At 45.5% G+C, this 23,012-nt stretch overlaps 1 protein-coding gene across 4 annotated transcripts; it reads right to left on the bottom strand.

The window, feature by feature from the left end:
- Nucleotides 1-19,121: 19,121 nt before the first annotated feature.
- LOC140534272 (class I histocompatibility antigen, Gogo-OKO alpha chain-like) lies at nucleotides 19,122-22,962 on the bottom strand. 4 transcript variants are annotated; one of them, XM_072655318.1, is made up of 8 exons: nucleotides 22,834-22,962; nucleotides 21,774-22,049; nucleotides 21,371-21,646; nucleotides 20,711-20,986; nucleotides 20,458-20,565; nucleotides 19,938-19,970; nucleotides 19,717-19,761; nucleotides 19,122-19,544 (listed from the first exon to the last, which is right to left on the bottom strand). In XM_072655318.1, exons 1-8 carry the CDS (start codon nucleotides 22,895-22,897, stop codon nucleotides 19,540-19,542), a joined length of 1,083 nt encoding a protein of 360 aa, XP_072511419.1. In that variant the 5' UTR covers nucleotides 22,898-22,962; the 3' UTR covers nucleotides 19,122-19,539. The 4 variants fall into 4 exon arrangements, with proteins under 4 accessions (XP_072511419.1, XP_072511249.1, XP_072511496.1 ...); XM_072655148.1 differs by having other exon boundaries at nucleotides 22,723-22,951; XM_072655395.1 differs by lacking the exon at nucleotides 20,458-20,565 and having other exon boundaries at nucleotides 22,834-22,961.
- Nucleotides 22,963-23,012: the final 50 nt, after the last annotated feature.

Genomic DNA, 23,012 nt, shown 5'->3' with positions numbered 1-23,012 from the left:
AGCTCACTTTGTCTTCCTTTGGCATTCACTCTGGTTGTTTGACTTGCAGACATGGCAGCAAAGGTAGCAATCATTTTTTATACCAATACTTAAGGAATAGTGGGAGATGGCTGAGGTTGGGGTTCTATTAGCATAAGGCTTGAATTGCCTGTAAATAACCAAACCACTGGTTATTTTCACCCCTATGGTGCTGAGACCCTTGTGGGGTGGATCTCCCATGACTGGATTGAATGTAGCAGCAGATCCTATGCCCTGATCATTACCACCATCACCTTAGTGATTTGCCATCAAACTGGGGTTTGTTACTTTATTAAAAGACCCCAGTATTCATTGGGTCTACAGCTACCAAACCCATATATGTGTGCTGCAAAACTACTCTACTATTGATCAATTGGCTCTGCATCTAAATCAGGGCCTTTCTGTCACTAAAGAGACCACCTGATGAAGGAACTGGCCCCATTGAGATTACAGGAATCCCTTAGAAACTTCCTTAGTCAGAGTTTGATGTCTGGATGCCTATACTACTCTTGAAATGGGTGGATCTGACATGTGACCAGTAGTAAGAATTGTCCTCAACGATGCAAAAGGCTGTTACCGCATTTCCCCACTCCTTTGGAACAGATGCCGTGGACAGTCTGGCTGCTCAGATAGAGCCCAGGCTATCACATCCGGACTAGGGAGTCCCACAAAGGCAGCTTGGTATTGCTGGAGCCGGTCAAGCTGGAGCCAAGGTCAGATAATAGAGGCACTGCTACCACCATGGATTAGATGACCAAAGCCGCACCCCATGAGGCACTATCGCTGCTCCATGGTGTTGGTTATCAGCCGCCCCGGGTTTTGTTGGAGGTGTGTTCATTTAGCCGCGGTATTTCTCCCCTAAGCCAAAGTGCCAAGGGACATAGAAGCCAAGGTCTGACAAGTTTCACATAACCTCTAGTTTTTGAGCAAGAGTGACTTGGGCTGCCCAGGACCCTGGACTAGAGTCCCTCCATTGAGGATTTGAGCCTGGTCAGGTTGGTTCGCTGCGTGCGGTGTTGTCAATGTTTTGGATCGCACTGCTGTCTTTAAGGACGAACATTTCCCAGGCTGGAGCTTCGGGAAGGATTAACTCCTGGGAAGAAAGGTGCTAACATTTCCACTATCGGCTGCTGTCCCGAGCCTCTGGTGGTCGGTAACGCATCCTACAGGTGCAGGAGGCCACTGATGTCGATAGCACGATGCGTTACAGCCTCAGCAATGAGAGGCAAGGGGTCCTTTAGGCCAGGTACTGTGTTGGGTGATGGGAATGCAAGGACAAGCTTGAAAGAAGTCCAGATTGTCCAAGGTGGGGGGGGCCTGAAAGGTCGTTTACTCCCAGCACCGTACTTGACAGGACCCTTCTGTAGTCTGCCATAACCAAAATAACTTCTCCTCTTGCAGCTATTAGCATGGGTTTGCCTTGCAGATGCAGCGACAGAGATCAGAAACTGCCAGGTCAAAAAAGCATAGGGAAAGATGAAGGAAGCAGGAGGAGCCACTTCACCACTCTGTATGGAGCCAGACCTTTCAGGTTTACGGGACTTGGGAAGGGCTGCTCTCTCTACCACTTCTCATCCGTATACTGAGCTGGGTCCATCCGTAGGAAGACAAGCTGGGAAAGAGAACAACACGTTTCTGTATCTGCAGGATCCACCACATTTCATTTTAATGCGGAAGTTCTGGCATTTTGCTTGGAATAATCAGGAATATTGGCAAAGAATTCATTTAAAAGTTCCAGTTCTGTGGGTAGATAGGTGATGGACTAGATATAGTGAAGGAGGTTTGAGAAGAAAATACATTCTACTCCTCTGCTGTACTGCTTTCATTCAAGGCTCTCCATGAACCCAAACCCGCTATTTTTGATGAGGGAAGGAGAAGGCCATTGCAGAGGATGACTTCAGTCCCAAGCATTTTTCCAATGATCCTGAGCTCTTGGCTTTCCCGACCAATAGTAATGCTGTTTGAACATTTGACCAAGCAGTCACAGGAAGCTTTCTCATCCATTATATAACTGCTGACTCAGTCATTGGTGGATAAATCAGAATTCTGTATCTCCCTTAACATTTTCACAATCTAGTCTGTCCATCTGTCTGTCTCTGTCTGTCTGTCTCTCTCTCCTCTTTCTCCCCAATCCTTCCCACTTTCTCCCTCTCTCCCATCATCACTCAGTACCTTCTTCTTTTGAGCCAAACCTATCACCCAGTCCATATCTTGGTACTATATACTTACCCCCACTGCCACCCCTAACATTCTCCCCTCTTTCTCAGTGACTTTCATGCCTGCCTCATGGTCTCCTCCTCTGCCTGCTCCTGCCCTCCTTCCAAGAATGACAGTGCATGTGCTGGTCCAGTCTCCCTCAGCTCCTTTCTCAGCTCCTCCACTATCTCCAGGGTTGGTCACACCCTCATTTCACCCTCACTCACAAGTGTTATACTTGCTTATTCAAGGACTTTGATGGTCATTCCAAATCACTGAAAGTCATTCCAAATCACATCTCCTTCCAACTTTTCCTGGGCCTTACTACTCCTGAGTCTGTTCTGCATCCTCACTGTTGACCTCTGCCCCCTGGACCTTCCAGAGCTATTGTCAATGGCCTGACTCCTCTCTGCTTCCTTCTTGATCCTGATCCCTTGTTGACCTAGTTTGGCACTTTCTTTTTCTCTCAAATCCCTTTTCTCCTGGTCCAACCATAGTCCTGGATGACTCCCTCCATATGAATCCTTTGCTGCTCTTCATGTGTTACTGAATGGGATTTCAGGAAGGTGCGCAACCACTATGATTGGGCCCACTATGTTCTATTGGGCTCCTCTTCCTTTCAGTGCCCTCCCTCTTGGTCATTCCCCATTATCCGGTCCACAGCTGATTTTGTCTGGACTTGTTTGTACATTGCCTCCCCGATTAGATGGGAAGCTCCTCGGGGGCAGGGACTGTCTTTGGCCTCTTTTTGTATCCCCAGAGCTTAGCACAGTGCCTGGCACACAGTAGGTGCTTCATCAATGTTGATCGACCTACACTGCATCAGTGCAGTCCTACTTGTGCCTGATTGATTCTCCACACCACTCACCCCAGCAACTCTTCCTTGGGCCTCCCTCCATGCTCTCAGCAGTCAAGGCCATTCACCACAAGCCACCTCTTCTCCCCATCTGTGCATCTCACGTCTCTCTAACATCCTCTGCCATGATCTCTTCCTTTATTCCATTCCTCTCCTCACTCAATCCCAACCTCTCCTGCTCTAGTACATTGCTTCTTTACCTCTCCCACCATTAACATCAAGAGGCTGATTGGATTCAAGTGAGGCAGAGCTGTGCAAAGTCATCAGTCTCACTCCTGCAGAGTCCTCAGAGTACAGGGGCAAGAAATAAGTTAAAACTACAGGCAATGGCGTGAGAGGCAGTGGGAGAACTTGGCCTTTTTAAGCTAAAGTCTTTCCCAGGTCTTTGTCTGAGGCAGTGTCCATTGGTGATTAAAGGCTAGGTTAGAATTGAGTCAGAAGATGGCCTAGTTTGCCTTCCAAAAAAGAATCAGTCTGGGAGGGAAAGACGCTCAGAGGTGGTACCTCACACATATTAGGTTGGCATGATAGGATCAGATCCAAAATCTCTTTTTTGGTTGGTAAAGCTCTTCCCACCTTACTCCTTAAACATACCTTTTCAGTCTTCTCACACTTTTATACTTCTCCACACACGCTCTCAGATCCAGTGACAATAGTCTCCTTAATGTTCCACAAACAAGACCCTCCATCTATTGGCTTCAGGTATTTTTCTCTGGCTATCTTCCTTCCTTGGAGTCCTCTCCCTCTTCATCTCTACCTCCTGAAAGCCCTCCAACTAACTTTAAGTTCGTGTCTGTTACAGGAAACACTTCCCCAACTCATTTTAATTCTAGGGTCATCCCTCTCTTAACCATTTCTTGTTTATTCAGTTTGTGCTTTGCTTGTTGGGGCCCCCATTATTCAATTGTGATCTTCTGGAGGGCAGGAGCTATCTTTTGCCTTTCTTTGCATCCCTGGCATGTAACAAATGCTTAAAAATGCATATTGACTGACCCCAATCTTCATCCTTACATCCTGCCTTACATCAAATTTTAATCTTTGTCTCATAAGACAAGTAGGTACCCAAGTACCTTATGTCCTTAAATGTCACACCCTGAGTTCCCTAGTGTGCAGACACATGGAAAAGAAAATGGGTTATTCAGACTCGATTGTTCTTGTTTCCATTATCCTAAACTTAAGGAAGATTGGGAATCAGAATCTGAAATTGGCAGTAAAACAGAGACTGTCCAATCAGCCTTCCACTTAATGCCAGAATCCTCTCAAAGTACTCCCAGCTTCTACTTAAATGTCCCCTCCACTGTGTGGAAGCAGCACTGTGTGGCAAAAAGACTAGAGGGACAGAAATGACAGTTGAGATCGTGTTGTGTTTCAGGTATTAGTTATTTGATTATCTTTGAGCAAATCACAGAAATTTTTCTGAGCTTCAGTTTTCTCTTATAAACTATAATTCCTCTCCATCCTCCCTGACAAGATGGTGGTGTCAGTCAGAAACCTTGTTTAGACTGGAAGTGACTGCACCAACAAGACTGATTCATTCTCTCCTTTAAAGCTGAGCAATAATTGTTTCTGAAAGAGGCACAGAACCAGGACGAAGTGTACAGCAAGTGGGCACTGGGGACATTTCTATCTTCTTTCTTTTTTCTTTTTTTTTCAGATTGGGAGACTAGGTCTGAAAACAAGCATTTATCTCCCAAACTGCACATTTCTGTGAAGCAGTTCTTCCAGGACAGATTTCCAAAGGATGGTCTCTATATCTCCAGCTGGAGAGAAGGCTGGGACTGTGATGCCATATTAGAAAGGCAGCAGAGATTGGAGAATAAAAATTCTCAGCAAGGAAATGCCAACCAAACAAAAACTCCTAGTAAAGTGATGGATTGTACAGGTGATAAATCTGTCCAAAGTGTCAGTTTGGAACCAAAGCTTTTTGTACAACACAGAGTATCTCTAGAAAAGGATCTTCCCAAATACAATGCAGGCAGAGAAGGCTTCATTTTATCTTTAGAACCAAGAAAAAGTCATAAAATGTGCTCTAGAGAGATAATTTCTACATTTAAACCAGACTTTATTGAATATCATAGACTATTCTGGACAGAAACCTAATGAGCCTAATGAACATGGGAAGCCTGTCTTCCTAAACTAAATAGGAGGAAACTCATAAGTGTCATCAATCTGGTAAAGCTTCCTCCAAAACCACAGAATTAAACAAAAATCAACAAGTTCACATTGGAGCCTTTCAATCACAACCTATTCCTTATAATAGGATTTACCCTGAGAGGAAACTTTTCAATGTAATGAAGATGGAAACATTTTCCTCCAGAATTCACAACTTTTTCTTCACTAGAGAATTCCTAACAGAGAAAGGTTTTATAAACATAATGGGTTTGGGATGGTCTTCAGGTGAAGTGTACATATTACTCAGGGGCCATTCCAAGTCATCCTGATCTATACCTTACCAGTAGCCAGATGACTCCAGAGGGGAAGGTGAGACTGGTGGCATTGCACAGCCCTCCCTCACTTAAACCCAAATTCACTTGCAAGTCGTGTCGTCACATTCCTGATGTCATGGTCCTCTTCAAGAACAAAGGACAAACAAAATCAGAAAATGCAGACTTGGATGAAAAGTTATGAACTGAAGGCCTTCAGCAGGAGGGGGCAGCTTATTGAACATTTAAAAATTCAAATTTGAGAAATTTCGTAAATATAGTGATTGTGGGAAGCCTACTGTTAAGGGTTTACCTAACATCAGATTGTTCATACTGGAGAGAAAACTTTATGAGTGTAAGAAGCATTATGGCCAGGCTTTTGTCGTGAACATTAAAGATTCAATTCTGGAAAGAAACCTTTTAAATGTAAACAGTATTGGAAGGCCTGCCTGTATAAAGACCACATTCAACATTAAGCAATTCAAACTAGAGGAAATAAACGAAAAGAATGTGGGAAGACATTCTGTATGAGCAGAGTTATTACCCAATATCAAAAAAATTGTGCCTGTAACAAACCTCATAAATACAATTAATTTGGACAAGTTAAGGTTAGCTTATAAAAGTGGAAAAGCCTTTGGTCTTCAAGATCTTATTCTATATCACTGGCTTCATACTAGCGAGAACTTATGAAAATATTGAATGAAGCAATGTCTTCCATATGAACAAAGAGATTACTTGACTTAATTCATATTAGAAAAAAACTATCACTCTAACCAACTTGGAAATGTCTTCTGTAGGGAGATAGAACTTACCGTCCATTAGAGAATTCATACTGAACAATTTCCAATTCTGAGAGCCCAGATGGCACAGTGATTGGTAATTGCTATCTCCCTCCCCTTGTTGACCTTGACAAGCCCAGAGAATATCTCCCCGGGAAAACTCTGGAACAGTGGGAGCAACAGAAGGGGTAAACAGTCTCTTAGCCCTTGAGGCTAGGAAAATGGCTAAGGAGAGTCCTTCTTGCTGTGGCTGAAGGGGACCGGTGCAAGACAAGAGCTGTCAAGATAGCTCCACCTCAGCAAACTGGGAGAAGATTCTGAGCCCCGGGGGAGTGAAGCCTGCAACCGCCAACATCAGGACCCCAGGCATAACTCAGCACCCAAGGGGAATTGGGAAGACACTAGCAGATGGGATCACCAACCCCTGAGCTTGCCTATGCTCTAGCTAAGCAGATGAGACCTCCTATGGCCAGACCACCCCTCCCTCACATCACACAAAGCCTTAAGTTTTAGGCATGAGAACTGTGGGACAGAGTCCCCTGTGCCCCAGATGCAGAGATCTATTTTATAAGTCAGGAAAAGGGTGATTATCATAAGTAAGAAGCAAAGCAAAAAAGACCATAGAATCTTTCTATGGGGACAGGGACCAAAACACAAATACCAAAGACATCAGCATTGAGACTGTACTCCCATCTGAAACTTCACAAGGGAGTATGAACTGGTCTAAAGCACAAAGAGCCTTCCTGGAAGAGCTCAGGAAGTATTTTAAAAGCCAAATTAGAGAAACAGAAGAAAAACTGATTAATGACTTTAAAAATATGAAAAAAGAAATCAGAAGAATTTAAAAGGACGATTGGACAAATGAAAAAGAAAGTACAAAACCTATCTGGATAAAATAACTCCTTAAAGGGAGCAATTGGGACAAACTCCCTCAGATACCTCTAAAAAGAGAATCTGACCAAATTTTGGAGGTGCAGAATCCAATAGAAGATGAACTGAGGCAACTTCACAGCCCAGAACAGACTGGAAGAATTGGATAGGTAGAAGTTAATGACTCTATGAGACATCAAGAATCAGTCACACAAAATCTAAAGAATGAAAAGATAGAAGAAAATGTAAAATATCTCATTGGAAAAAACAACTGACCTGGAAAATAGATCCAGGAGAGAAAATTAAAGAATTACTGGCATACCAGAAAACCATAATGAAAAAAAGATTCTGGACAATACCTTCCAAGAAATCATCAAGAAAAACTGCCCAGAAATGCTAGATCCAAAGGGCAAAACAGTCATCGAAAGAATCCACCATTCACCTCCATAAAGGGATCCCAAACTAAAAATATCAAGAAATATTGTTGCCAAATTCCAGAACTATCAAATGAAGGAGAAAATACTACAGGCAGCTAGAAGGAAACCATTCAAATATTGAGGAGCTACACTCAGGATCACACAGGACCTTGCAGGTCCTACATTAAAAGATTGAAAGAACTAGAATCTGATATTCCACAAGGCAAAGGAGCTGGGACTACAACCAAGGATCAATTACCCAGCAAAGGTCAGCATAACATTTCAGGTAAGGAGATGGACATTTAATGAAAAAAGGGATTTACAGACCTTCCTGATAAAAAGGCCAGAACTCAATAGAAAATTTGAACTTCAAATGCAGATCTTGAGAGACATAGAAAAGTAAACACAAGGAAAAAACTTGTTACTCAATTTGGGCAAACTGTTTACCTCCCTATGGCAGAAGATGATACTTGTTAATCTTGAGAATTGAATATCAATTATGAAATATAAAAGGGATATGCATAGATAGAGGGAATGGGTATAAAGTAAATTATGTGATGATAAAAGTGTGATTTAAACATGCAAGGGGATTGTAACAGGAGACATGAAAAGGAAGAACTGGAAAATGGTAAATTATATCACAGGAAGAAGTACAAAATTATATTACAGTAGAGGGAAGGAGGGGAGGAAGATGAGCACTGTTTGAGAAGTACTCTCATCTAATTTGGTTCAAGGAGGGAACAACAAAATTAAGCATATAAATCTAAGTAGCTCTATAAGCAGTAGGAGAGGAAGGGGGACAGAAAGGGGAGTGGAGGCTAAAAGGGAGAAAAGAAGTAGCAAGGGTAAAGGGGAATAAAAGGGAAGGGGGCTGAAAGAAGGAAGGGAAGACTGTGGGAGGTGGTGGTCAAAAATGAAAACTCTGTTTTAGAGAGAAAGGGAGAAGGGAGAACTAAAAGCACAAAAGGTGGGAAAGAAGATGGAGGTAAAGACACAGACAATAATCATAACTGTGAATGTGAATGGGATGAATTCTCCCATGAAAGAGAAAGGGATAGCAGAATGAATTAAAAGGCATAATCCAACAATATGTTGTTTACAAGAGACACATTTGAAAGGAGGGGATACATACAAGGTAAAGGTAAAAGGTTGGAGCAGAATATATTGTGCTTCAGCTGATGTAAGAAAAACAGGAGTACCAATCCTAATCTCAGATAAAGCAAAAGTAGGAACAGATCTAATCAAAAGAGATAAGGAAGGAAACTATATCTTGCTAAAAGGCACCATAGAAAATGAAGCAGTTTCATTACTAAACATATATGCCCCAAGTGGTATAGCATCCAAATTCTTAGAGAAGAAGTTAAGGGAGATACAGGAAGAAATAGAAAGCAAAACTATACTAGTGGGGGACTTCAACCTTCCCCTTTCTGAATTTGATAAATCTAACCTTAAAATAAACAAGAAAGAAGTTAAGGAGGTGAATAAATCTCTGGATAAGGTAGATATGATAGGTCTCTGGAGAAAACTCAATGAGGATAGAAAAGAATATACTTTTTCTCAGTGGTACATGGCACATATGCAAAAATTGACCATGTACTAGGGTATAAAAACCTCACAATCCAGTGCAGAAAGGCAGAGATAGTCAATGCATCCTTCTCAGATCATAATGCAATAAAAATTATATGTAATAAAAGGCCATGAAAACACAGACCAAAAGTTAATTGTAAACTAAATAATCAAATCCTAGAGAAGGAGTGGGTTAAACAACAAATCACAGAAACAATCAACAACTTCATTCAAGAGAATGACACTAATGAGACAACCTACCAAATCTTATGGGACACTGCAAAAGCAAATTTTAGAGGAAGCTTTATATCTTTGAATGCCTACTTGAATAAAATGGAGAAAGAGGAGGTCAAAAAATTGGGCATGAAGCTGAAAAAACAAATTAAAAATCCCCAAGTAAATACCAAATTAGAAATACTGAAAACCAAAGGAGAGATTAATAAAATTGAAATTAAGAAAGCTATTGAACTAATAAATCAAACAAAGAGTTTATTTTATGAAAAAAACAATAAAATTGATAAACCTTTGGTCAATTTGATTAAAAAAAGAAGGAAGAAAACCAATTACCAATATCAAAATTGAAAGGGGTGAACTCACCTGCAATGAGGAGGAAATTAAAACCAGAATTAGAAATTCCTTTGTCCAATTTTGTGCCCATAAATTCGACAATCTAAATGAGATGGATGATTATTTGAAAAAATACAAATTGCCCAGATTAACAGAAGAGGAAGTTGAACACTTAAACAGGCCCATCTCAGAAAAAGAAATTGAACAATCCATCAATCAACTCACTAGGAAAAAATCTCCAGGGCCAGATGGATTCACAAGTGAATTCTATCAAACATTTAAAGAATACTTAATTCCAATACCACATAGATTATTGGGGAAAATTGGGGAAGAAGGAGTTCTCCCAAGTTCTTTTTATGATACAGATATGGGTTTGATGCCTAAACCAGGAAGAGAAAGAAAATTATAGATCAATTTCTCTAATGAATATAAATGCAAAAATTTTAAATAAGATTTTAACAAAAATAAAATGTCAACTTATCTTGAGAATAATACATTATGATCAAGGAGGATTCATACCAGGAATGCAGGGCTGGTTCAATATTAGGAAAACTATTAACATTATTGATCACATCAACAACAAACCTAACAGAAACCACATGATTATCTCAATAGATGCAGAAAAAGCTTTTGACAAAATACAACACCCATTCCTACTGAAAACACTGGAAAGCACAGGAATAATGGGAAGTTTCCATAAAATAATAAGTGGTATCTACCTAAAACCATCACTAAGCATTACATGCAATGAGGACGAGCATGGTGCATTTCCAATAAGTTCAGGGGTGTATTAGAAATGCTAGCTGGGGGTGGAGCCAAGATGGCGGAGTAGAAAGATGCACATACACATACCTCCGAACCCACAACCCATAGAACATCTGTAAATAGCAACTCACTGCGAGTTCTGCAGCACCGAAAGGCTGCAGAACATTGGAGCAAAGGAGATTTCTGTTCCGGAGGGACCTGCAAACCTCTCGCAAAAGGTCCTTTGCTCCGCGGACTGGGTGCCGACGGGGGCGGGTCTGAGCGGGCTTCGGGGACGGGATCTCCGGTGGGTGCGCGGGTCCCTCCACCCACAGGTGACAGGGGTCGGTGAGAGGGCCTCTTTGGTGGGTGGAGAGGGGAGTGGGGTGCCCCCGTGACTCGGGCCCCCTCGGGAGGCAGCAGCCGAGGCAGCAGCAGACCTGGGCTCCCCAAGCAGGCAGGACCCCAGATCCATTGTTGAAGGTCTCTGCATAAACCCCATGAGGGAACTGAGCCCGGGAGGCGGCCCTGCCCTGACCTGAGCACCTGAACTTAATCTCACACTGAACAGCAGCCCCCGCCCAAAGCCCTGAGGCTGGGAAGCAGCATTTGAATCTCAGACCCCAAGTGCTGGCTGGGAGGATCTGGAAGAGAGGTGGGTGTGAAGAGGACACTCAGAAGTCAAGTCATTGGCTGGGAAAATGCCCAGAAAAGGGAAAAAAAATAAGACTATGGAAGGCTACTTTCTTGGTGAACAGGCATTTCCTCCCTTCCTTTCTGATGAGGAAGAACAATGCTTACCATCAAGGAAAGTCACAGAAGTCAAGGCTTCTGTATCCCAGCCCACCCAATGGGCTCAGGCCATGGAAGAGCTCAAAAAGGATTTTGAAAATCAAGTTAGAGAGGTGGAGGAAAAGCTAGGAAGAGAAATGAGAGACATGCAGTCAAAGCATGAACAGCAGGTCAGCACCCTGCTAAAGGAGACCCAAAAAAATGCTGAAGAAAATAACACCTTGAAAAATAGGCTAACTCAATTGACAAAAGAGGTTCAAAAAGCCAATGAGGAGAAGAATGCTTTCAAAAGCAGAATTAGCCAGATGGAAAAGGAGGTTCAAAAGCTCACTGAAGAAAATAGTTCTTTCAAAATTAGAATGGAACAGATGGAGGCTAATGACTTTATGAGAAACCAAGAAATCACAAAACAAAACCAAAAGAATGAAAAAATGGAAGATCATGTGAAATATCTCATTGGAAAAACAACTGACCTGGAAAATAGATCCAGGAGAGACAATTTAAAAATTATGGGCCTACCTGAAAGCCATGATCAAAAAAAAAGCCTAGACGTCATCTTTCATGAAATTATCCAGGAAAACTGCCCTGAGATTCTAGAACCAGAGGGCAAAATAAGTATTCAGGGCATCCACAGAACACTGCCTGAAAGAGATCCAAAAAGAGAAGCTCCTAGGAACACTGTGGCCAAATTCCAGAGTTCCCAGGTCAAGGAGAAAATATTGCAAGCAGCTAGAAAGAAACAATTCAAGTATTGTGGAAATACAATCAGGATAACACAAGATCTAGCAGCTTCTACATTAAGGGATCACAGGGCATGGAATAGGATATTCCAGAAGTCAAAGGAACTAGGACTAAAACCAAGAATCACCTACCCAGCAAAACTGAGTATAATACTTCAGGGGAAAAATTGGTCTTTCAATGAAACAGAGGACTTTCAAGCATTCTTGATGAAAAAACCAGAGCTGAAAAGAAAATTTGACTTTCAAACACAAGAATGAAGAGAAGCATGAAAAGGTAAATAGCAAAGAGAAGTCATAAGAGACTTACTAAAGTTGAACTGTTTACATTCCTACATGGAAAGACAATATTTGTAACTCTTGAAACTTTTCAGTATCTGGGTACTGGGTGGGATTACACACACACACATGCACACACGCACACACACATAGAGACAGTGCACACAGTGAATTGAAGAGGATGGGCTCATATCTTAAAAAAGTGAAATCAAGCAGTGAGAGAGATATATTGGGAGGAGAAAGGGAGAAATGGAATGGGGCAAATTATCTCTCATAAAAGAGGCAAGCAAAAGACTTATTAGTGGAGGGATAAAGAGAGGAGGTGAGAGAAAAACATGAAGCTTACTCTCATCACATTCCACTAAAGGAAGGAATACAATGCACACTCATTTTGGTATGAAAACCTATCTTACAATACAGGAAAGTGAGGGATAAGGGGATAAGCAGGGTGGGGGGGATGATAGAAGGGAAGGCATGGGGAGGAGGGAGCAATTTGAGGTCGACACTCATGGGGAGGGACAGGATCAAAAGAGAATAGAAGTAATGGGGGACAGGATAGGATGGAGGGAAATATAGTTAGTCTTATACAACACGACTATTATGGAAGTCATTTGCAAAACTACACAGATTTGGCCTATAGTGAATTGCTTGCCCTCCAAAGGGAAGGGGTGGGGAGGGAGGGAGGTAAAGAAGTTGGAACTCAAAGTGTTAGGAACAACTGTCGAGTAATGTTCTTGCCACTAGGAAATAAGAAATACAGGTAAAGGGATATAGAAAGGTATCTGGCCCTACAGGACAAAAGAGAAGATGGAGACAAGGGCAGAGAGGGATGATGGAAGAGAGAGCAGATTTGTCATAGGGGCAATTATAACGCTTGGTGTTGGGGGGGAGGGGACAAAAGGGGAGAAAATTTGGAACCCAAAATTTTGTTAAAATGAATGTTAAAAGTTAAATAAATAAATTAATATAAAAAAAAAAGAAATGCTAGCTGGAGCAGTAAGAGAAGAAAAAGAACTTGAAGGAATTAGAATAAGCAAAGAAGAAACTAAGTGATCACTCTTTACAGATAATATGAGAATCCCAGAGATTCAAGTAAAAAACTACTTGAAATAATAAACAGCTTTGGCAAAGTTGCAGGTTACAAAAGAAACCCACACAAATCTTCTGCATTTCTATATATTACTAACAAAGCCCAACAGCAGGAGATAGAAAGAGAAATCCTATTTAAAGCTACAGTAGACTCTATAAAATATTTGGGAGTCTACCTGCCAAAACAAATCCAGGGACTATATGAATTCAGTTACAAGACACTTTTCCCACAAATAAAGTCAGATCTAAATTAGTGGAAAGACATCAGATGCTCATGGGCAGACTGAGCCAATATAATAAAAATGATAATTCTACCTAAATTAATTAATTTATTTAGTGCCATACCAATCAAACTATCAGATGATTATTTTCTAGAGCTGGAAAAATGATATCAAAATTAATCTGGAAGAAAAAAAGGTCCAGAATAGCAAGGGAACTAACGAAAATGAATGCTAGGGAATGTGGCCTAGCTCTAACAGATCTCAAATTGTATTATAAAGTAGTAATTATCAAAACCACTTGGTACTGGCTAAGAAATAGAGGGGTAGAGAAGTGAAATATGCTAGGTACTCAAGACACAGTAGACAATGAATATAGCAACTTATTGTTTGACAAACCCAAGGACCCCAGCTTCTGGGATAAGAAGTCACTGTTCAACAAAAATTGCTGGGAAAACTGGATGAAAGTGAGGCAGAAACTAGGCATAGACCAAGGCTTGACACCCTACAAAGGAATAAAATCCAAATTGGTACATGATCTAGGTATAAAGAGGGATACTATAAAGAAATTAGTGGAGCGAGGAGTAGTGTATTTTTCAGATTTGTGGAGAAGGGAAGAATTTTTGAATAAAGAAGAGATAGAAAGCATTATGAAGTGCAAAAAGGATAATTTTGATTACATTAAACTGAAAAGTTTTTGCACAAACAAACCCAATGCAACGAAGATTAGGAGGGAAGCAGAAAACTGGGAAAGAACTTCTACAACTAGTGTCTGTGATAAAGGCCTCATTTCTAAAATATATAGATAACTGAGCCAAATGTACAAGAATACAAGTCATTCCTCAATTGATAAATGGTCAAAGGATATGAAGAGGGAGTTTTCAGAGGAAGAAATTAAAGATATCTATAATCATATGAAAAAATGCTCTAAATCACTATTGATTAGAGAGATGCAAATCAAAACAACTCTGAGATACCAAATCACACCTATCAGATTGGCTAACATGACAGAACAGGAAGATGATAAATGTTGGAGAAGATGTGAGAGAATTGTAAAACTAATTCATTTTTGGTGGAGCTGTGAGCTGATCCAAACATTCTGAAGAGCAATTTGGAAGTCTGCCCGAAGGGCTACAAAAATGTGCATACCTTTTGACCCAGTAATACTGCTTCTAGGACTGTATCCCCAAGAGATCGTAAAAACTAGAAAGTGCCCCACATGCACAAAAATTATTTATATCAGCGTTCTTTGTGGTGGCCAAAACCTGGAAATCAAGGGGATGCCCATCAACTGGGGTATGGCTGAATGAATTATGATATATAAATGTAATGGAATACTATTTCACTTTAAGAAATGATGAAAAGAAAGACTTCAGAGAGGCCTGGACAGACTTATAGGATCTGATGCTGAGCAAAAGAAGCAGAACCAGGAGAACTTTGTTCACAGCAACAACCGCAGTGTGAAAGAATTTTTTCTGGCAGACTTAGAACTTCACTGCAGTGCAAGGACTTCAAAAAATTCCCAGTGCTCTTTTAAGGCAAAATGCCTTCCACAGCCAGAGAAAGAACTGTGGAATTCAATCACAGATTGTAGATCTTTTTCTTTTGTATAATGTTTTGGTTTGTCATATGATTTCTCCTGTTCATTTTAATTCTTCTATACAACATGACTGTGGTGAAAATGAATTTAATAGGAATGTGTGTGTAGAGCCTATTTAAATTTATATACCGCCTCAGGGAGAGAGGGGAGGGGTGGATGGGAGGGAAGGGGAGGGAGGGAAAGAAAAAGCTTAGGTTGTGTGGTAGTGATTGTGGAACCCTGAAAATAAATACAATAAATTTAAAAAAATAAGCACTTGCTGCCTGCCAGGCTCTCTGTGGAAGGACCCTTGGGCTGCTCACTGGTGAGAAAACCCCATATTAACATTATTTATGTTTTATTGAATCTTTATTTTGTAAACTATTTCCAAATTACATTTTTAAGTGGTTCCAGCTGTATTTGACACCGGGACTAGATGATGAAGATCTGAGGTTCACACCATTCCAAAGGAGAAAGAAAGTCTAGAATTCCTGCTTTTTTTCATCCTCCCCATTTTTTTTCCTTTTTCTTTTGGTTACTCTTTATTGAGGCAAGGTATTTTTTCTTCACTTCTTGTATTTCCTGGGTCAGGGTAATTGTCCAATCAAATCCTGAAAATTAGAAAACGGTGAAATGTCTTTTAGAAGATCCCTGGGTTGGGGAGGAGGGGTGTGGGATGGAATCAGGGCTTTCTGGTTTCCCCAGAAAAAAGGTTAGTTTTCCCTAAAAGGCAACAAAGCTGTCCCTAGGATCTGATTGGCCTTCGTCTCCCATGAAGTAGCTTCCTGGTGACCTAAGGGCACCTAAAGTCCCATCCACAGGGAGCTGTGACTTCTTCCACATGGTGGCTTCCTTGAAGTCATCTTGCCCTGTCCCACTGACCAGACAAGTTTCCACCTGGACGTGAGAGGAGCCCTATCCAGAAAAATGTCATCACGTCCTTGGTTGCAGCTAGGTAGTACAGTGAATAGAGCACCAGTGCAGGAGTCAGGAAGACCTGAGTTCAAATTTCACCTCAGACACTTGACACTCACTAACTGTGTGACCTTGGACACTTAACCCCAATTGCCTCATCCTGAGTCATCTCCAGTCATCCTGATGAACATCTGGTCACTGGATTCAGGTGGCTCTGGAGGAGAAGTGAGGCTGGTGGCCTGCACAGCCCTCCCTCACTCAAAACAAAGTCAAGTGCAAGTCATGTCATTATTTCTCTAATGGCATGGTCTTTGGCAACAAAGGACAAACACACCATGTCCTTGGCGCACATCCTTGCTGTTTTAGGAGCAAGTCAACCTCCCTTCTTTAATGTTCAGTGATTTGTGAGTGCCTCATTTCATCCCAGCATTGAACCTAAACCTAAGCTGGATGTTGCTAAGCATGTCTCTAACAAGAGGAGGGGACCAGGTCCTGAATACCTTTGAAAGCAAGGACCCCAGGAGAGTGCAGGGAATCACTGGAAAGGATGCAAAGACCAAAGTCAGGCCTCTTGGCCCAGGTCTTTCCCTTATGACCTCTTTGTCCTCTCATCTCCTCCCTTGGTCCTCCCTCAGAGTGGTCCTGGTGACCTGGGCTCCTAACAGGTGGAACAATCCAACACCACCAACACTGTGGCCTCACATCTGGCGTAGTCACTGATGCCCAGCTCGAAGATGAGAGCAACCAGTTGTAGCTCTGATTTATCTGTAATTTTCTGTATTTTATTTTGAATTTGTGAAATAAAATAATATTTTCCATAACACAGAAGAAAAAGAGAGTATCCATGGAACTGCAAATCTGTTATGTACAACATGGTATTCCTAGTAAATTGTTATATAACAAAGTTACCATGTAATTTTTTCCCCTTTTTTCTTCCCCTCCCCCAGTCCTAGAGATGGATACCATTAGACACAGGGGTGTGTGTGTGTGTGTGTGTGTGTGAGTGTGTGTGTGTGTGTGAGTGTGTGTGTGTATGTAAAATCATTCTTCAGATGCTTCTGTTTATCCGTTCTTTCTCTGCATGCATACAGCTCCTTCCTTCACAGATCCTTTGTAGTTCATCTGGGTGCTTACAGTAGTCAAGGTGACTTAGTCACTCAAAGTTGTTCTTAAAACGGTATTGCTGAGAATGTATGTGACATTCTCTTGGTTCTGCCCACTTCGCCCCTCATCATTTCCTGTCAGTCTTTCCATGTTTTCATCATGTCTTATAGCACAGTAGTATTTTATAATAATCATGTAACACAACTTGTTCAGCCATGTCCCAATTGATGGGCATCCCCATGATTTCCAGTTTGTTGCCACCACAGAGAGAGCAGCTATATATATTATAGACCATATAGATTCTTTTCCTTTTCCCCCAATCATCTTTGCAAATAGGTCTAGTAGTGGTATTGCTGGGTCAAAGGTTACAGGCAATTTCATAAATCTTATCTATGAATTAATTGGTTAGTGGTTACTGTCTGTCATGCACATATATGTATTCATAGCTATGGGTGTATGTATACACACACTCAGGCACAAAAAATGCTGAAAGATACCTACACACAGTTGTATTTCCCTCATCATTCTGACATAACCTAGACTGGGACATGTTAAATTTTTTGTGTCATCTGGTGAAGATTTTATTAAAAGCTTTTTTAAAAGACATTAAATGTCTTCTCAGAACACTCATGTGGTTTTTGAAAATTTAATAGTCAAAGGAATGATGACATTTCAATTAGAAGTTAGTCAACATAAAGATGTGGTTTTTTTCCCATCCAAGTTCACAGACCCCCTGAAAACTCTCATCAGATTGCACGGGGGTCAATATACACAGATTATCTGATGTAGAAGTCCCCTTCTCACTGGAACCTTCCCTGGATATCCCAGACCAGCTCCTCTGAACACCCATGGCGGAGCTAGCCTGGGCTTCAGAAGCTGCACCTAAACGTTATCAGGCAGGTTTTACTTTCATAGAAAAGTCCCAGAGCTCAGAGGAATGGATTTGGGGATTGGACCAGGTGCTGTCCTAAGCAGCTGAACCCGAGGGCCTCGAGGCCCCTTCAGACTCACATTGATGAGCCTGGGAAGTCCCCAAGCTCACCATGAAGTCTGGAGGCTTCAGGGGCTGGTTTGTCAGAGGACGTCACACATTTCCCCCCTTCACACTCATCATTTCAGAAGAGAGGATACTCTAATTCTAAATCCTGTAGTACCATGCATATCCACCAGGTGGCAGGCGGGTCCCTGCTTAGGAGGTAAGTGACTGACTTCACACCAGGAGGAATTCCTAGGGCTCTGAAGGATGACAGTCATCGTTTCAGAGTATTAAGATGACTGAATGTCTGGAACCGGCAGAATCAGGAATTACTGCTTGAAAGCAATAATAATGACAGCGTTCATTTCTATCATGAGCCTTGATGAGCCCTTTGTATTTATGATCTCAGTTGATCTGGGAGGAGGGGCTATCATGACCCTCCCACACCCCTATTCCTGAGGTGAAAGGTTAAGTGACCTGCTCAGGGTCACAAAACTATTAAGTGTCTGAGATGGGATTTGAACTCAGGCCTTCCTGCCTCTAAGTCAGAGCCCGACTTAGACCCATTTTCTGCTGCAGATGAGGAAAGTGAGCCCCCATGGAAGATGTGTCCTCTCTTCTCACAAGACTTCCTGTCCCCAGAACAAAAATACTGCTTTTATATCTGTGACGAAAGCGACAAAACAGAGAGATCTTGACCTCTGTGAAGGTCAGTGCTGAGGGGCAGCCTATGGGCGGGCGGCCCATGGGTTAGTGACCCAGCACCCTGTCTAGGCATGGCTCCAGAGCCAGGAGGAGTGCCCAGCTTGGGCTCTGTCTGAAGCCCTGAAACAAGTCCCAATAGGCCACATCCATACATACCCCAGAGGGGTATAAATCAAACACAAAGGTCTGCCCTCTCATCGCGTACTGTCCCTCCCCCCAGGTGTCTTTCCCTCTGGGCCCAGCCCCCAACTGCACTCCCAGACTCAGCAGAACAAATAAAAGGCTTCTCAGGTATCTCCAAACTCTCATTTATTCCCCCCTTCATGGGGCCAGAATATCTCCACGTGGTCATCCTGTCCCCCACAATTCCCCACCCAAACGTGAAGCTGAGCTGAGATTGTGGAGAAAAGCTGCAGACTCCAGAGCAGTGATTCATCAGGCTGTTGTAGCGGTCAGGCAGAGACCCCAGAGGTCAGGGCAGCCTCAGATGTGAAGGAGGCTCATGCCCAAAGCAGAGAGACAGGAGGGAGGAGGGAGGAAGGCCTTAGAGAGCAGGGTGAGGGCCCTGATGAGGCTGCCCTGGGCTTGGGCCAGTAGAGTCCAGGGAGAATCGCAGGGGTCAATGCAGGGGAGAGAGGCCAGGGGTCAACAGGAACAGTAGGGGAACTGCAGACTGGTTTTCCATCTCAGGTCTATGCCAGGCAATTCTCTCAAGCTGAAGAAGGAAAGACAGATTCAGGGGGATCCTCCAAGTGCCCTCTGGCCTCCAGCCCCTCATCATTCTGAAGGGCCAGCCTCACCACCCAGACCATCCTCAGCCCAACCTCCCACAGACCCTCCTCCTCTTTGCTAGGCCCCTCCCGCCTTCCAGGCCCCCAGAGTCTCACCTTTGGCTGTGAGAGAGACGTCGGACCCCTGTGCACTGTCATTGCCTGGAGACAAAGAAGGGAAACAACCCAGTCAGAGACATGCATTCCAGAACGAGGATATGGGAAGGGAAGGGGACACCAAGGGCAGGGTATTGGGCAAAAGCTCCTCATTACTCAGGTTCCAGAGACACCATGGGCTGGCCCCTTCTTTCTACCCTCCATGTCCACCCTTCATTTACCTGCGGCTGGAACATAATCACCTCCTTTACCACCTGGAAAAGAAAACAAATTTCCAGTGAAGAATCTAGGAGAGGAGGCCACACTAGGGTCTCAGAAGTTCAAAGGTTTGTCTTGGAGACAACAAATAACCAGGACTGTACCCCCATGCCCCAAACCCCTCTAGCCTCTAGATTCAAGAGGAAGACAGAAAAGGCCCCCAAATGGGCCCTTCTCCCCCTCCAGGCCTGCCCCTGGGGGTTCCCAAGGCTGGTCTACAGCAGAGACCCCCATGTTCATGTCTGAGCTGAGTCTGAAGCAGATTCCCCACTCAGCCAGCCTGTGACACCCTGCCAGGCATCCTCCAGGGAAATGGCTTCCAGTTACAGATTTGTTCATCTACACTCTTAGGGCTCATCTGACTGTCCCTTAGATGAAAAGGAGAGGACTTGAGGACAGAGAGACAAGCTGCCAGTTCGGGAAGCTGGGATCTCCATGGGGCCTGATCCCTAATGGCCCCTCTCCCAGCCCAGTCCAGTCTACCTGAAAGCCTCTTTATGCAGTGCCAAACTACAGCAATGACTGCAATGAGGATGAGGATCGCAGCAGCAATGGCCCCCACAATGAGCCAGGTGAATGAGGACTCTGGCTCTGAAATGGAAAAGGGAAGTAAGAGGCCCTGATCCCTGTGTGGCCTGAGTCACTAACCCTTCCCCCATCTCCCCCAGTAACTCCCCCTCCCTCTGGTCCTGTGGGGTGGGGGTGCCCTTTCCCAGCCCCTCCTCACTGTCCTTACCCCACTGCAGGGTGAGGGGCTCAGGCAGCCCCTCGTGCTGCACTCGGCAGGTGTATCTGCCTTCCTGGCCCGAGGTCACCTCCACAGCTGCCCACTTCTGAAAGGTGCCATCCCCTGCAGGCCTGGTCTCAATGAACGCTGTGTCCTGGGGCTGCTCCTCCCCATCCCTCAGCCAAGTCAGGGAGATCTCCTTGGGGTAAAAGTCCTGGGCCCGGCAGCGCAGGGTCACCTCCCCATGGGGGGCAGTGTGGCGGGTCACTCTGGCAGAGGGTGGGTCTGGAGGCAAAGGTCAGAGGCATCACCAGGCTCCCTTTCCCCCTTCCCCTCCAAGGGCATATGAACGGGGGAACACCCCACAGTCCAAGCCATGGGGTACAAGGGGTTCCTGGGGGTGGGGGACACAGGGCTAGGGGTAAGGAGTGGCTGAGAAGGATGGGTTGGGGCCCTGAGTGCCCAGCACACTTGGGTGGGTCTGCAGCAAAGGGCAGGGGCATTACCAGGCTCCCCTTCCCCCCTCCCCTTCAGGGGCACGAGGACTGATGGGGGGAGGGAACACCCTACAATATGCCCTGGGGTACAAGGGGTCCCGGGGCTGAGGGGAGGGGGAGAAGGGCCTCAGGGGGCCTTGGGTGCCGCACACTGGGGAGGGCCCCCCCTTACCCGTCCTCATCAGCGCCTCCTTCCCCATCTCCAGGTACTTCTTCACCCACTCCACACACTCCTCCTCCAGGTAGGCTTTATCTCTCTCCGCCCTGCTCGCCGCCTCCCACTTGCGCTTGGTGCTCACGGCGGGGGGCACGGCCGCTGTCCAGGTCAGGGTGTCCGTGTCCAGGGCGATGTAGTCCTGCCCGTCGTAGGCGTCTTGGAGAAACCCGCGCTGGAAGGTGAGCTCGGGGGAGACCTCGCAGCCGTACATGGTCTGGAAGGTGTGGACGCCTGTCCGGGCGGGCCGGGTCAGTGAGGCCGGACCCTGGCTGACACCCCCGGGGGCTCCTATCCCCCCCCCTCCCCAGGGGGCCCGGGCGCACCCCGCTCCCGCCCCCGCCCCGCCCCCGTCACGCACCCCCCGCGCTCTGGTTGAAGTAGCCGCGCGCGGTCTCCAGGTTCCCTCGGTAAATCTGTGCTGTCTCCCTGTGGATCCGCGTCACCCGCTCCCAGTACTCGGGGTCCTCCTGCCCCATCCCCTCCATCCACGCCGCCCGCGGCTCCGCCCTCTGACTCGGGCTGTCGGTGTCGAAGCGGGAGAACTGCTGATCGTCCACGTAGCCCACGGAGAGGAACCGCGGCTCCGAGCCGGGCCGGGTCACGGCGGTGTCGAAATACCTCATGGAGTGAGGGCCTGGGTCGGGGGACGGGCGGGTCAGGGCGGGGGGCGCCGGGGGAGACCTGCACCCCGCCCCGCCCGGAGCGACCCCTGACCCCGCCACGCCCGACCCCTGACCCCGCCACGCCCACGAGTAACCCTTGACCCCGCCCTACCAGGAAGCGGCCCTTGACCCTAGACCAAGCCCGTTATCCAGAGATGCCCCCGTACCCCCGCCCCTCGCTGGCACACCGGGCACCGCCCTGTTCTCCAGACCTCCGCGCTCTGAGATCGGCACCGAGCCGTCCCGACAGCAGCCCCGGCGAGTCCGAGCCCCCAGAACCCGGACGCTGCCCCCCTCTCCCCGCCCCCACCTCCGGTCCGGTCCGGGGTCCCCCACACTGCTCACCCCCGGCCCCCCCTCGTGTCCTCACCTGCCCCCCCCATCCTCCGGGAAGCTCTTTATCAAAGCTGCCCCGGGTTCTGTCCTCGCCCTTGGGGGGCTCCGGGGGGATATCGGGGGGACCCCGGACCGCTCTGCTCCTTAACGCCCCCAGGACTGTGGCCCCCATTCACCCTCCCCATGACCTCCCGCCCCTACCGATCCACTCACCCCCCCCCAAACTAAGGGTTACACAAAGACACCCCCCCAAAGCCCCCGTCAGGGGCGCCGGGCTCCCCCCTCTCACCCCGCCCGGACCGCACTGACCAGAAGGAGCCGGTCCGAGGAAACCCCTGGGCTGGGGTCCGGAGCTCCGGGTAGGGAGCCCCATCCCGGCCCCAGGGCTACCCCTGAGCGCTGCGTCCAGTCTCTCCTTACCCGCCCAGGTGTCCGGCAGGGCCAGGGTCCCCAGCAGAAGGAGAGCGCCCAGGGAGCGCTCCATGGTCCGCAGAACAGGAACCCGACGTCGCCGAGACCTGTGGGCGCTGGGTTTATAAAGGGACGAATCTCTCACTTCTGATTGGCTCCCCGGAGGCTCTGCCAGCCAATAGCGGGCG

The sequence above is a fragment of the Notamacropus eugenii genome, chromosome 1 (assembly GCF_028372415.1).
Source record: "Notamacropus eugenii isolate mMacEug1 chromosome 1, mMacEug1.pri_v2, whole genome shotgun sequence".
Lineage (NCBI taxonomy): Eukaryota > Metazoa > Chordata > Mammalia > Diprotodontia > Macropodidae > Notamacropus > Notamacropus eugenii.
Note: the sequence above shows the minus strand (reverse complement) of the source record. Positions and strands in the feature narration are given on the sequence as shown.